The sequence below is a fragment of the Erythranthe guttata genome, chromosome 11 (assembly GCF_056151865.1).
Source record: "Erythranthe guttata isolate IM_541 chromosome 11, IM_541, whole genome shotgun sequence".
In the NCBI taxonomy this organism is placed as follows: Eukaryota; Viridiplantae; Streptophyta; class Magnoliopsida; order Lamiales; family Phrymaceae; genus Erythranthe; species Erythranthe guttata.
Window position 1 is genome coordinate 3,510,198 of NC_142543.1, and position 12,289 is coordinate 3,522,486.

At 37.7% G+C, this 12,289-nt stretch overlaps 3 protein-coding genes across 4 annotated transcripts; 2 read left to right on the forward strand and 1 right to left on the reverse strand.

Moving 5' to 3' along the window:
- Window positions 1–769: 769 nt before the first annotated feature.
- Window positions 770–4,591, reverse strand: LOC105965461 (protein-tyrosine-phosphatase MKP1). Of its 2 annotated transcripts, none has more exons than XM_012990004.2 (3): window positions 4,309–4,591; window positions 1,570–3,769; window positions 770–1,210 (listed from the first exon to the last, which is right to left on the reverse strand). In XM_012990004.2, the coding sequence occupies exons 2-3, from the start codon at window positions 3,745–3,747 to the stop codon at window positions 1,112–1,114; spliced, it is 2,277 nt and encodes a 758-aa protein (XP_012845458.1). In that variant the 5' UTR covers window positions 3,748–3,769; window positions 4,309–4,591; the 3' UTR covers window positions 770–1,111. The 2 variants fall into 2 exon arrangements, with proteins under 2 accessions (XP_012845458.1, XP_088681158.1); XM_088825032.1 differs by having other exon boundaries at window positions 3,994–4,320.
- Window positions 4,592–7,314: 2,723 nt separating this feature from the next.
- LOC105965463 (Pentatricopeptide repeat (PPR-like) superfamily protein) lies at window positions 7,315–10,559 on the forward strand. Its single transcript, XM_012990006.2, has 4 exons — window positions 7,315–8,863; window positions 9,236–9,389; window positions 9,931–10,059; window positions 10,156–10,559. The coding sequence occupies exon 1, from the start codon at window positions 7,315–7,317 to the stop codon at window positions 8,860–8,862; it is 1,548 nt and encodes a 515-aa protein (XP_012845460.1). The 3' UTR covers window position 8,863; window positions 9,236–9,389; window positions 9,931–10,059; window positions 10,156–10,559.
- Window positions 10,560–10,699: 140 nt separating this feature from the next.
- On the forward strand, window positions 10,700–11,889 carry LOC105965406 (uncharacterized). The gene has a single exon (XM_012989947.2). The coding sequence runs from the start codon at window positions 10,735–10,737 to the stop codon at window positions 11,728–11,730; it is 996 nt and encodes a 331-aa protein (XP_012845401.2). The 5' UTR covers window positions 10,700–10,734; the 3' UTR covers window positions 11,731–11,889.
- Window positions 11,890–12,289: the final 400 nt, after the last annotated feature.

Consider the following 12,289-nt stretch of genomic DNA (forward strand, 5'->3'; position numbering starts at 1 on the left):
ATACACATATGTAAATATGTACTGAGATCAGTGGCGGAATCAGAAATGCTTGCAGGGCGAGAATTAAAGAAGTATAGATGATACGATAAATATACCAAAAATATTGGCTTTAATTAAAATAATATAAATTATATTAAAAATATGTATTTCAAACTCCTTAAATTTAGATATTAGACCATGCAATGATTTATTATGTGAATGCCTTAGATTGTTTAAAAGATCAAATAGATAAATATTCGATGATTGAGAACCAAAATATATTATTCAATGAAGAGCAAATACTCTTCTTTATATAATAATTTTGTCTTTAATTGTTATAATATTAATTATATTGAGGTAACATGGGGGGCCATGGCCTCCCCTAGTATCCCCATTAACTTAGATGCAAACTCGACGTTAAAGATGGAAGTTGGAATGAGATTTCCGATATCCGTCAATTTCGATCCGATTTTTTTCTTTTTCTTTTTCCAATTTTAGAAGACTATTTTCCATGTCATGTTTTTATTTCTCATTATCAACATTGGAATATAGAAGATTTTTATTACAAGTAATCGAATACATAGTTCGTCTTCCATCAAAAGAAAAATACATTACAAATTTGTGGGCTGAGGGACAAACGAATTTGTGGAGTTTCATGATTGTGTTTTTATTTTTATTTTAGTAAGGGTATAATAGTCTTTTAGTAATTTATTTGATGGAAAAATTAAATTTGTGGGATTTCGAATAGTCGCCGCCTTAATTACCACATCCATAACAGAGAATAGCAAAATTTTGAGTTGAAATAGAAGCTATTAATTATATAACAGATGAACCAAAATAAATGAACATATTGAAATGCAGTCACATATCACAGCATTTGATTCGGATTTTTTTACTCGTAAAATATTTCTATATCCTCAATATACAGAAACTTATTCCCTGTACAGTTCCTCTCGTCTACAATCGAAAACGGGGTTCTTCATTTTCCTTACAATCTCACAAGCAGAATCGCGTGTACTCGCACTCTGCTTTTGGGATGCCAATGCAACTCATTAGAGCTACTACGGCCGTAAGTTCAAAAATCGAACATCCTCAAATTCAATTCATGTACGTATATCTCGAGCGTTTGTACTTAGATTCCACCATATAGATGCTTGCCTAACTCCTTGTTTAACGAGTAAGGGGCTAGAAGCTTGACGAGATTCACCGGTTCTTCACCTTCCTTGACTATCTGGAACAATAAGAAGTCGCAAAACACATGAAACTTAGCTATTGAAATTTGAAACCCTCACGTAAATGAATAAAGTTTTAAGTATCGACAACCGAGAGCTAATAAATTTAATTAATCGACCTACATCACTTAATCGTGTCAATATACATACCCATTACCCATGATAGGAAACGGCACCTATTATTTTTATATGTGTGCAAGTGTTAATACATTCATAGCTTCACCGAAAGGGACTACTTATAAACTCATATTACACAATTATTTAGTCACACATAAAATTTGTAGATTAGGCATGTATATAAAAGTCAATAATAGTCACACATATATGATATGCTGTTATAAAGAGAAGGATTAAGTACCTTAATTTGAGCATCTGCGCTAAAACCCTTCTCGACAAGGATATTACGGTCGATTGCCTCTGCATAATCTTCGCATCTGCTGTCATTCCTGATCAACTGACTATAGCTTCGCTTTGATGACACATCACGGCCTATCCATATGTATAAAACATCACCAACTTCTGCGCCAATATTTCCTGCCGGCATAAGTATAATATACACAGATCTCGAGTCAAAGATGCCGCAGTGCATCTCCAATTTATGCATAGAGGGCCACTGGTACAATACTAGGTTAGTTGGGTCAGTTTCTTTATTAGTAATATCATAATTCTTTTCACTGTATGGTCTTCTTCTTACAACTTCATCATCGGCCAAATAGCTATGCGTACATTCCTCTGCAGAGCCAACACTTTCCTCTAGAAGGTCACTCTTACCAAGATCAATATCACTCGATTCAAGTCCGCTAGGTGATGGCTGAGCAGACACAAAAGATATGTCGGACCAGTTAGACGACGAGGGCGAAAAGGTAAATGAACTCGAGTAATCGGAGTTTGAAGGTGACAGTGACGGCGATGTTGAGTTGGACTTTGGTTTATTGACGAGAAAAGAAGAAAATGAATCCACTAAACTGAACGCCGGTGAATGCGACAGCGAAGTATCCTGAAAAGGACCTGCACGATCCACTTCTTTTGAGATTACGTACGAAGCAAGTGAATCCGGTGAGTCGCATTGATCACTTGAAGACACCGAATGATTAGCAGGCGAGACAAAGCCTTCAACTTCATCACAAGTATCGATTGCCTTTGCCTCCAGTCCACCACATATCTTCAACGCACTCGGGATCAACTTAGAAGAGGTGATGAATTCTTTCATAACACCGTTGACAAATTTCTTTCTCAATTTATTCCAACCATTCTCTCTGGCGGGCAGACGTGTCTCGGATCCTGCTCCTGGTAGTGGAAAAGGAGGTACGACCCCACCAGCAAGTGCTCCGTGAAAGATTTCGAAATCTATATCATACTCAGCGAGCTTCCTTTGATCGAGACATGGGTGAATGGTCTCAGACAAGCTATTTTCCTTCTCAGCCTTCACTTTACTGCAATCTACCGAACTTCTATTACAGCTAAGAGCATCCCAGAACTCAAATGTCTCCTCATCTTCTTTGACATTTACAACTGGACCTTGTGCTCTTTCATAACGAATAACTTGGGAGGCAGCTACCCTGGCATTATCAGACATCACTGTGGAGCAATGCTTCCCTGTCCACACATACAAAGCCGAAGGGATGTGAACAACGAATGCTCCACGAGAGTCGAGTTTATCCGCATCTGGTTCAGACAACATTTTTGGTACAAGGTGAAGGGGGTCATATGGAGAGTGGGGTGCCATTCGATACATCCTAAGAACGGAAGTTGGGCTTGCAGGCATAGCATGCACTCGTTTCTGGCACTGCAAAAGTTGGCAAGCAAATCCCACGTTTGGATTCGTCACTCCTCTGGCTGCTTTGACGTGCTGGAATGCGTCATCGAAGCTTTGCCGCTCCTTCCACATAAGATATGCGATAACCAACGAGGTCGATCGAGATACACCCTGACAACAGTGAACAAAGACACGCCCACCTTGTTCAAGAACATCCTCAAAATAATCGAAAACATCATAGAGAATACTCGTTATATCCTCAGACGGGCAGTCCTGCAGCCAAAGGGTCTTGTACACGAGGTCATTCTTGAAATATTCCGGGCAAACGAACCCCACACAGTTGAGCACGTGTGTGATCCGATTCTGTCGCAGGATTTCGCGATCCTTGGCAATTGCATCACTTCCCAAATAGACGTGATCTAAGATCCTCGAGCATTCTTTGTTGAAAAAGGCAAGTTTGTCTTTCTTGAATTCGAATTCTCGTGGTGGAGGTTGATCCGAAGTTGAACTTTCACGGGGTGTTACTGATCCAGACCTTGCACCAGGAGTAGGAGGATTTGGCCACACGCCAAGATCATCGGACCCAGCTCTGGGCCATTCCTCGATGCTTGGTCGGATTATAGACAGAGGCTGAAGTGGCGGCAAACACGCCCGCGCTTTGCTGTTCCATTTTGGCGTAGAAGCAGACTTTCTCGGCGGACGTTCAGTCCACGACACTGACCGTAAGTACGTCTTCCAATTTGCGCCTGATGCCTGATCAGTTTCCTCTTCCCTTATCATTTCAGAAGTTTAAGCTGCCACTCTGCAAACCAAAATTACAACCATTTGAGTATAATACTAAACGAATCCAAGTTGAAAAATAATAATTACAATAACAAAACCGAAAAAACTGATCATGCCAAATTTTCGAACTTTCAACAACTAACGTTCAAATAAAATTTCCCATGAGAATCACAGGAAGCATCAGAAACCCAAAACAGGTTGATTTTTTCAACATAATTTACCAAAATTCCAAGTTCTCTCTACCTGACAATTCTTCAAAGTGAACCGCGTTAACCTTAAAAAATTATGATTCAAGGGTATGAAACAAAAAATTCATAAATCATCAATTTTTTCCCCCAAAAACCCTTGACTCGTGGAATCGTTCGCCCAATTGACCGACCGAGTGACGAAAAATCAAACACACGACTGAGACCCGAGTAAATTAAAAACACTAAACCTAGCTATCAAGTGGACACAAATTTCAACCTAATCTACAGAAAAAATCAATCATAAAAATTCAATTGCAAATAAAAGCGATTCGAACCAAAAAAAAAGGAGAGTACGAAGAAGAACACTTACACAAACTAATTTATTAGTTGCTGAAGCATATGCAGCAGATAATTTGATTAGCGTAGACGGAGCATGTGCATATATTATTATTTATTAATTTATTATTATAATTGAGGAAAATGAAAACGAAAAAGGGGAGAAGAGATCCGTTCAACGAAAGTGTCCTGGTTTTAGAGAGAGAAAGAAGAGGAGAGAGAGAGAGAGAGGGCTTGGGGTGGGGTGGGGTGGGTGGGTGGCGGGGGTAGGGTGGGGTGGGGGGGTGTCAACTCGCAGCAGGTAAGGAAACAAAAAAGTGAAGAAGACAGGTTGGCAGTTTTATAGATCTTGAACAGAATTGGTCAAACTGCCACATCATCATTTTGTTGACCCAGCCCGTTAATTACTAATTAGTGTTTTTTAAAACGATCTTTGCATGGCAATTTTTTTATTATTTGGAGGAATTTTTATTTAAAGTTTATATTTTGTGTAGTTTTAATTATTTCGAGATTAAGCATATTTGTACTTCTCTAAATTAAGTGTAGAAAAGTATCAAAAAAAAAAAAAGAAAAGAAAAGAAACATTAAGTGTAGAAATCGTGTAGCATTATATTTCCTTACATTCGATTTCTTTATATTCAAGCTCGGTTTTGCAAAGCTTATCTCGTGTCTACATAAGCCTATGTCTACACAAAAGTTATACTTGTAAATTCTAGCCTACTACTGTCCTAACAAATAAATATTTGCAGCTAAATAAGATTGATTTCTATAGTATTTAGCTTAATTTCTATAGATATATAAATCAACAAAAACTAATCAACATCTGTAATAGTTCTGAATCAAAATACAACAAATATACAATACCATCAAATTTGATTTATTTTCGTCTCAAAATAAAATCCTGACTTCACCATTTAACGAAAAAATATAGTTGTATAAATTTCTTAAATAATCTTTATTTTAGTAAAGCGCGAAAACCTTATTATATCCCGGTTAAAAATGCAAGATGAAGAATCGGTAAAACATGCTCTAATGATATATATACTATTAATAAACCTAACAAGGCATCCCACATATTAATTTCATGAATTAATTAAGGTAATTTAATTGTTTGGGAGCTAACTCTTAAGACTAATCATAAGAATTAATTATTGGAAGATTGTTGTTAATGAATGACTTTTGGACAGTTGGATTTTGATTAAATTAAACCATTGAGTCATATTTTTGTTAGAAGTAATATTAATAACTACTTTTACTCATTCACCTACTATAATCGTTATACTAGACAATAAATTACAAATATTACACAATCTAATGTTAATATAATCCTAAATTACAAATGAAATGATCTCATACTATTATGTCTCGTTTGATTGGGGAGATTAAACCATTTTAATTAAATAATTGAACTTTATTTGATGTTTGGTATCCCAACAACTTACCGATCGATCCATAAATAGTTTTTTGTTAGACTTCCTCGTATCAATAAAATAATGAGATTTTTATTTGATTATTTACTCTTATCTTACAACCAAACAGGACCTTATATTATAATAAATAAATGCAATTCTTCCCAATCTTATCAATATATTCTAGAAGTAATTGCATTTATTAGCACTCACTCTTGTCACAATTTTGTGGTGATAGTAATAACTAATAATAAGTAAGAATAGTGGATAGGAAAAGGGTTTGTAGGTCACATTTATACCATGGGGGTTGGTTCTTGAACTTGTGATTTATTTATTTATTATTATTTTTTTTAAATAAATCAAATTTTGTGATGACATTCAAATGGTTTGTGTTCAAGGATAACAAGGTCTTGAAGATGTGATGGTGGTGAAGTTCATAAAGCAATTTCATTGGATGCAACACAAAATAAACTCCATGGCAAATTGTGAATTTCAAATCGAACTGAGACTCGTTTCATTAACATATTTAAGATCAACATATCGGGGTCACCTCAAATCAAGACTCGAAGACTTTGAATCCATTAAACCGATTTTATAATTCCGGAAATATTTAAAAAATATGCAAATTATGAAGATGCAACTAGTTAGATTGGGATCAAAGAGATGTGACAAACTTGTCTCAAAGTGCTAATTAAAGTCAATCAAAGTGGGCTATAAGTGTAAAAAAATTATTTAATCAATGGTCCCCTATATTTATTCCATATTGCTTTTAAGCTTTTTGAATAATGCACAAGAGTTGATCACTACACACTAGATAATACAAGACAAAATAAAAGCATTATCATTTACTTCCTAATATTTTTTCATTTTTATATATAGTCACCCATTCATATAATTCATGGGGGGCCAATCCAACAAGTGCTCAAATTTTTGGTCTTGGTAGTAAATACATATACTTCCTCAAATTTATATTTTAAATGTGAAATTAGAAATTAATCGAAACGACACACGAACACACTCTTATTCGTTTATTTCCCTAAAGAAAGAAACAATATACTTGATAAAAACTGGACAAATTACATCCACGTCCCTGAGTTAAGGTATAATTACAAAAAAAAAGTTCTTTTTGAGAAATTACATCCAACCCCTGCAGTTTCAAAAATTCACATCCACCCCCTACAAAAGGACGTTAATGTAAGAAATCTACAAATTGAGGGGTGGATGTAATTATGTAAAAAAGAAGAGTTTTTTCATAAATATTTTTGCAGCACAAATTTTGCTCGGCCCATATAAATAAAAGCCCGTTATGTAAAGAGTAACAAAGCCTAGTATAAGAAGTTCAAAAATCACAAATTCTCAAAACCCCCCAAAAAAAAAGTGGACTTGGTTTTGGGCCCCCAAGTTCACCCTTCGTCTTCTTTTCGCCGTCTTCCGCCATCGCCGAACACCCACAGAAACACGCATTCACACAAAGTCGCGCCCATACATTGTTCAAACCTACGGCACTACATTTGTTCGTTTTGATTTCATTTTTAGTATTGAAAATATTGAATTTCTTTTTTTCCTTTCTCGGGGTCGGTTCTCATTATCCGAGGTGGGAGCTCAAATGCATACGCTGGCCACTTCGATAAATGTATAAAGCGCTTGGCAAGCAACGACTCATATATCGTTCTCGCATCGCCAGCTACGTGAAAGCCGGCCTCATCGATCAGGCAATCCAAGTGTTCGACGAAATGTCTCAATCAGACTGCAGAATGTTTTCGGTCGACTACAATAGGTTTCTCGGCGTTTTGATTAAGAACCAGCGTTTCGGGCTGTCTGAATACTATTACGAGTCGTTGAATTCAAAAGGGTTCTCTTTGAATTCGTTTACTTACTCAAGATTCATTTCCGGGTTGTGTGAACTTAGAAACTTTGAGCTTATTTCTCGACTTTTTGCGGATATGGATAGTCTAGGGATCGTGCCTGATATTTGGGCTTTTAATATTTATATGTATCTCTTGTGTAGTGAGAGTTTAGTGGACGATGCTTTGAAAATTTTGGGATTAATGGGAGAAAAGGGGCGGGAGCCCGATGTAGTGAGCTACACGATTATGATTAGCGGATTCTGTAGGATTAAACTTTATGATGAGGCAATTGAACTGTGGAAAGTGATGATCAAGAAGGGATTAAACCCGGATAATGAGGCATGCAGGGCACTTGTGCTTGGGTTATGTGACAGTGGTAAAGTTGATTTGGCTTATGAGCTCACCGTAGGGGACATGAGGGAAAAGGTTAGCTTTAATGTAGTAATATATAATGCACTTATATGCGGGTTTTGTCGAGTAGGTAGGATTGATAAGGCACTAGCAATTAAGAATTTTATGAGGAGAAATGGTTGTGAGCCTGACTTGGTAACACACAATGTGTTGTTGAACTATTGCTGTAATGCACTAATGCTGGAGGAGGCACATAAATTGATCGCGAAGATGGAGAGGAGTGGGATGGAACCTGATATATATAGCTATAACGAACTTCTAAAAGGTCTCTGCAAAGCTAGTAGAGTAGACAAGGCGTATTTGCTGCTGGTTGACAAGATGGAGGCGAAAGGGTTTGTGGATGTTGTATCCTACAACACAATTGTTAGTGCTCTTTGCAAAGCTGGTCGCTCGGGTGAGGCGTATAAGCTCTTGGGGGAGATGGGTAGGAAAGGAGTTGCTCCAGATGTGATTACGTTTACCATTCTCATAGATGCTTTCTTGAAAAAGGGCAACTCCGTTATAGCCAAGGACCTTCTTGACCAAATGACAAAGATGAATCTATTTCCAAGTCTTGAATTGTATACAACCATTGTTGACCATCTATGTAAGACTGGCAGAATTAAAGCAGCTCGTGGTATTTTCCATGATATGGTGGAGCAGGGAATTCGGCCCGATGTGGTGTCGTATAATGCACTTATTTGTGGATGCTGTAGGGCCTTTGAAGTCAGTGAAGCCCTGCATCTATTTGAGCAGATGCAGAGTAGTGGTGTACATCCAGATGAAGTGACTTTCAAATTGATCATTAGAGGTCTTATAAAGGAAAAAAAGCTTCCGTTGGCTTGTGGAATGTGGGATCAAATGATGGAGAAGGGATTTACCCTTGATAGTTATTCGTCGGAGACTCTGATAGATGCCATCAATTCAAAAGAAGTATCCTGAGGTAACTACCCTTAACTATTTGTATGTATGCATGTTATACTCCTTTATTTTTTCCCTCGTTAAACAGTACAGTGCATCCAAATGTGTTATGTGGCAATCAGTTTTTTATTTACCACCTGCATTGCAAACTGGTAGGTGCATATTTGACTCAGTGAACAGTGAAATCGAATTAGAAATAGTGATTTAAAAAAAAAATTGCAAGTTAATGGTTCTTTATAACAGGATCTAAATGCTGAAGTAATGAGTTCTCTAACTTTGTCTACTACAGTTCTTTTACAATGAGGTGTAATATCACTTGCCTAGTTAAAATGTTATGTCATGATCTTCTTGTGTTTCCTGGACTTATTTTTTCCTTTCATTTTGGTGAATACAGAAAGAAGTCTTTATCCGTTTCTTGATGAATAGCAATTGGTACGACCGAAAAACCAGGCCGTTTTGGTCATTAGGAGTGGCCTAACACTTGCTTAGATAGTGCCAGAGTTGGATGCAGCAGGGACATCTTTTTGCGTCCTTGCCTTAAATTGAAGGTGAAGCTGTTCTCGATTTTATTCTCACCCCCCATGTTTCTTTCACTTTTTTTTGTGATTAATGATCTTCTTGTTCTCTATCACTTAGTGGAATGTCAGCTCAATTGAATAATATATATTGTTCAACATTTCTACTTTTTGCCTTTGATCTAAATTCAATGTTACCGTACTATATATGTGCTGTAGTCAGCTCACTTATCGGGAACTCCAACTATTGAGTTTATCACTTATGTTTTCGTTTTATGTTTGTTTGTTTAGTATTCTTCCTTGTATTAGCTCCAAAGCACAAAATTTGAACCAGGAAATACGAGAGCAAACATTGAGGTTTTGGTTGTTTCTTTATATTTAAATTTGATCTGCTATAATTTCATAATCTTCGTAGCAGCTTCATGGTGCATCCGTGCATGTACTTTGTTGAGAATCGTTTTTGACAATCAGTTTTATCTGCTCACATACATTTTACGAACTCATTTTAAGTGCATTTCTGGACATTATTTATTACAATTTCCCACTATAATGAAATAATTCTATTTTTCTGCAGCTAATTTATGTGGGATTAGGAGCTCTGCATTCGATAGAGAGCAAAAGGTTCAACGTGGTTCAAACTTGCGGAAAGTCAATACTCGAGGAAAAGCAAAAATCACTAGCAACAAATATGATAGTCGGATTGGTACGTTTATTTTTTATTACTTCTATAAAATGTATGGTTCTATCTACATTCTTGTTCAACTAGTGAAGTTCTATTCTTTTCTTTTTGCCAACTCAGATATCGGTGGTATATTGAGAACCATGAGCATTGATTGGTCAAGCTGTACATAGCAGTGATGTCGCTATAGATGAATGAAATGTCGGAGAAACTTTCAGAAGACACTATCAAAATAGCAAGGCAAATGAAATTACAAACGAAACATGTTTGAAGAACACGGAGACCATAGGTAAGTTTGTTAAGGCGTCCGGGACACTCACACTGGAGACGATTTTAGGGCAATACTCTAAGCAACGTGTGTGTGTGTGTGTATATATATATATACTACATACCTACGTACGTGCATGAACGGTAGTTAATTAGCGTTCTTATTTCCGATAATAAATATTGCATTCTTGAGGCTGCCGAAAAGTTCTTTTCTTGCAGCAACTGTTGATCTGAGAAATAAGCTGTCTTTTCTTGAATTGGCATCACTTGTGTTACTTGCCTTGCATGCTTAACTAAAGTCTCTGATTCTTTTCCTCTCCAGGAATACTAACTGCCACTTTTTTCTTTATTCTTTTTTGTCCAAATAAAAATCAATTTACACTCTTTTAGCAGTCCATTTTTTTCAGTCTTTTATTTTTTTCCGACTCCAAAATGTTCCGCCAGAGAGAATCGAACCCCCACTTTCTTCCGCGCCACAACGACCCAATCATTGAATTCCCCTCGCTAACACATCCACCACCCCCACCGCCACCACGTTCAAAGCCGCCGAAGCCACACCGCCAAGGCCGAACATCGGTGGAGCCACCCTATGCCCCCACGCCTCAGCCACCGCATCAATCAGACCCACCACCTCAACCCAGCCAAGAATTTCAGCCACTGGCCTCCTCTGGAAGAAGTCACCATCTGGCTCAACATGGCGGTCAAACAGGCGGCAACCACCACCACCACCCGTCTCAACATGGCGCCCAAACGGGCGGCAACAACCCCCGCCACCCTTCTCAACATGGAAGCCAAACGGGCGGCAACCACCACCACCACCACCACCACCCATCGTTCCTGCGGGCCCCGGCCAACCGCCAGACGAGGCCCATCGCCTGGCTAATCGCAGCATTCTGCGCGCTCTTCTGGGTGATCATAATAGTAGGGGGGCTCATAATCCTAATAGTCTACCTCGTTTTCCGGCCGAGAAACCCTAGATTCGAAATCTCCACCGCCACACTCAACGCCGCCTACCTGGACATGGGCTACCTCCTCAACGCCGATGTCACCGTCCTCGCCAACTTCACGAATCCCAACACCAAAGTCACCGTTGACTTTAGTTACGTCATATTGGATCTTTACCACGACAGAAACTTCATCGCCACGCGTTATATCGAGCCCTTTTCGGTGGTGAAGGGAGAGTCGAGATTTGCTGACGTGCATTTGATGGCTAGCCAGGTCAGGCTATCGAACGAGCATAGCCTTGAGCTCAAGAAACAGATGGATGGTGGAAGAGTTGAGTTTGAGATTAGGGGCTTGTTTAGGGCTAGGTCTAAATTGGGGGGAATATTCCGGTACTCTTATTGGTTGAATGCACATTGCCAGATGGTGGTCGGTGGCCCTCCCGCCGGAGTTTTGATCGGAAATAAATGTGTCACAAAGAGGTGATGTTAATGAGATTAGTATTATTATTATTAGTTATTATATTTGATCTTGGATTGAACATTCCTTTTTGTTGTTTTTTTTTTTTTTTTGTTTTTTTTTGTTTTTGTTTTTGTTTTTGTTTTATTGTGAATTAGTGGAAATGAATTCTATCTTTTTAGTCCATTATTCAATCTTTCAGGCCGAAAAGAGAATCCAATGGTTTTTAATATTATGATATAGAATTAAAAAATATATAGACATAAAATTCAAAAAATAAATATAATGCTATTAATTAGGGTAAATTGTTTTAGGAACAATGTAATGATTTATTGTGGCATAGCATGTTTCTAGGAGTGTATTGCAAACCTCACTTGTATTAATCGTACGTAATAAATGTTGTTTCAGTTTTAATAGTGCCGTTTCAACTTCATACGTGGTTTTAACCCTTTTCGAGCTTGAATTTGACGAAATTCATAGTACGGAATTTGTAGTTATTTGAGTTAACTTTATAATCCAACTTGAGTCACCAAAATTAAATGTTGGATAAGAAAGATATGCATGAATCAAGTAACACTCTCCACAA

Bases quoted from the DNA above. Each gene is read 5' to 3' on its own strand.
- LOC105965461 (XM_012990004.2), bottom strand. From the start codon at position 3,747: ATGATAAGGGAAGAGGAAACTGATCAGGCATCAGGCGCAAATTGGAAG. The intron at 1,211-1,569 runs GTACTTAATCCT...TTATTGTTCCAG, and splicing joins GCGCAGATGCTCAAATTAAG to ATAGTCAAGGAAGGTGAAGA.
- LOC105965406 (XM_012989947.2), top strand. From the start codon at position 10,735: ATGTTCCGCCAGAGAGAATCGAACCCCCACTTTCTTCCGCGCCACAAC.
- LOC105965463 (XM_012990006.2), top strand. From the start codon at position 7,315: ATGTATAAAGCGCTTGGCAAGCAACGACTCATATATCGTTCTCGCATC.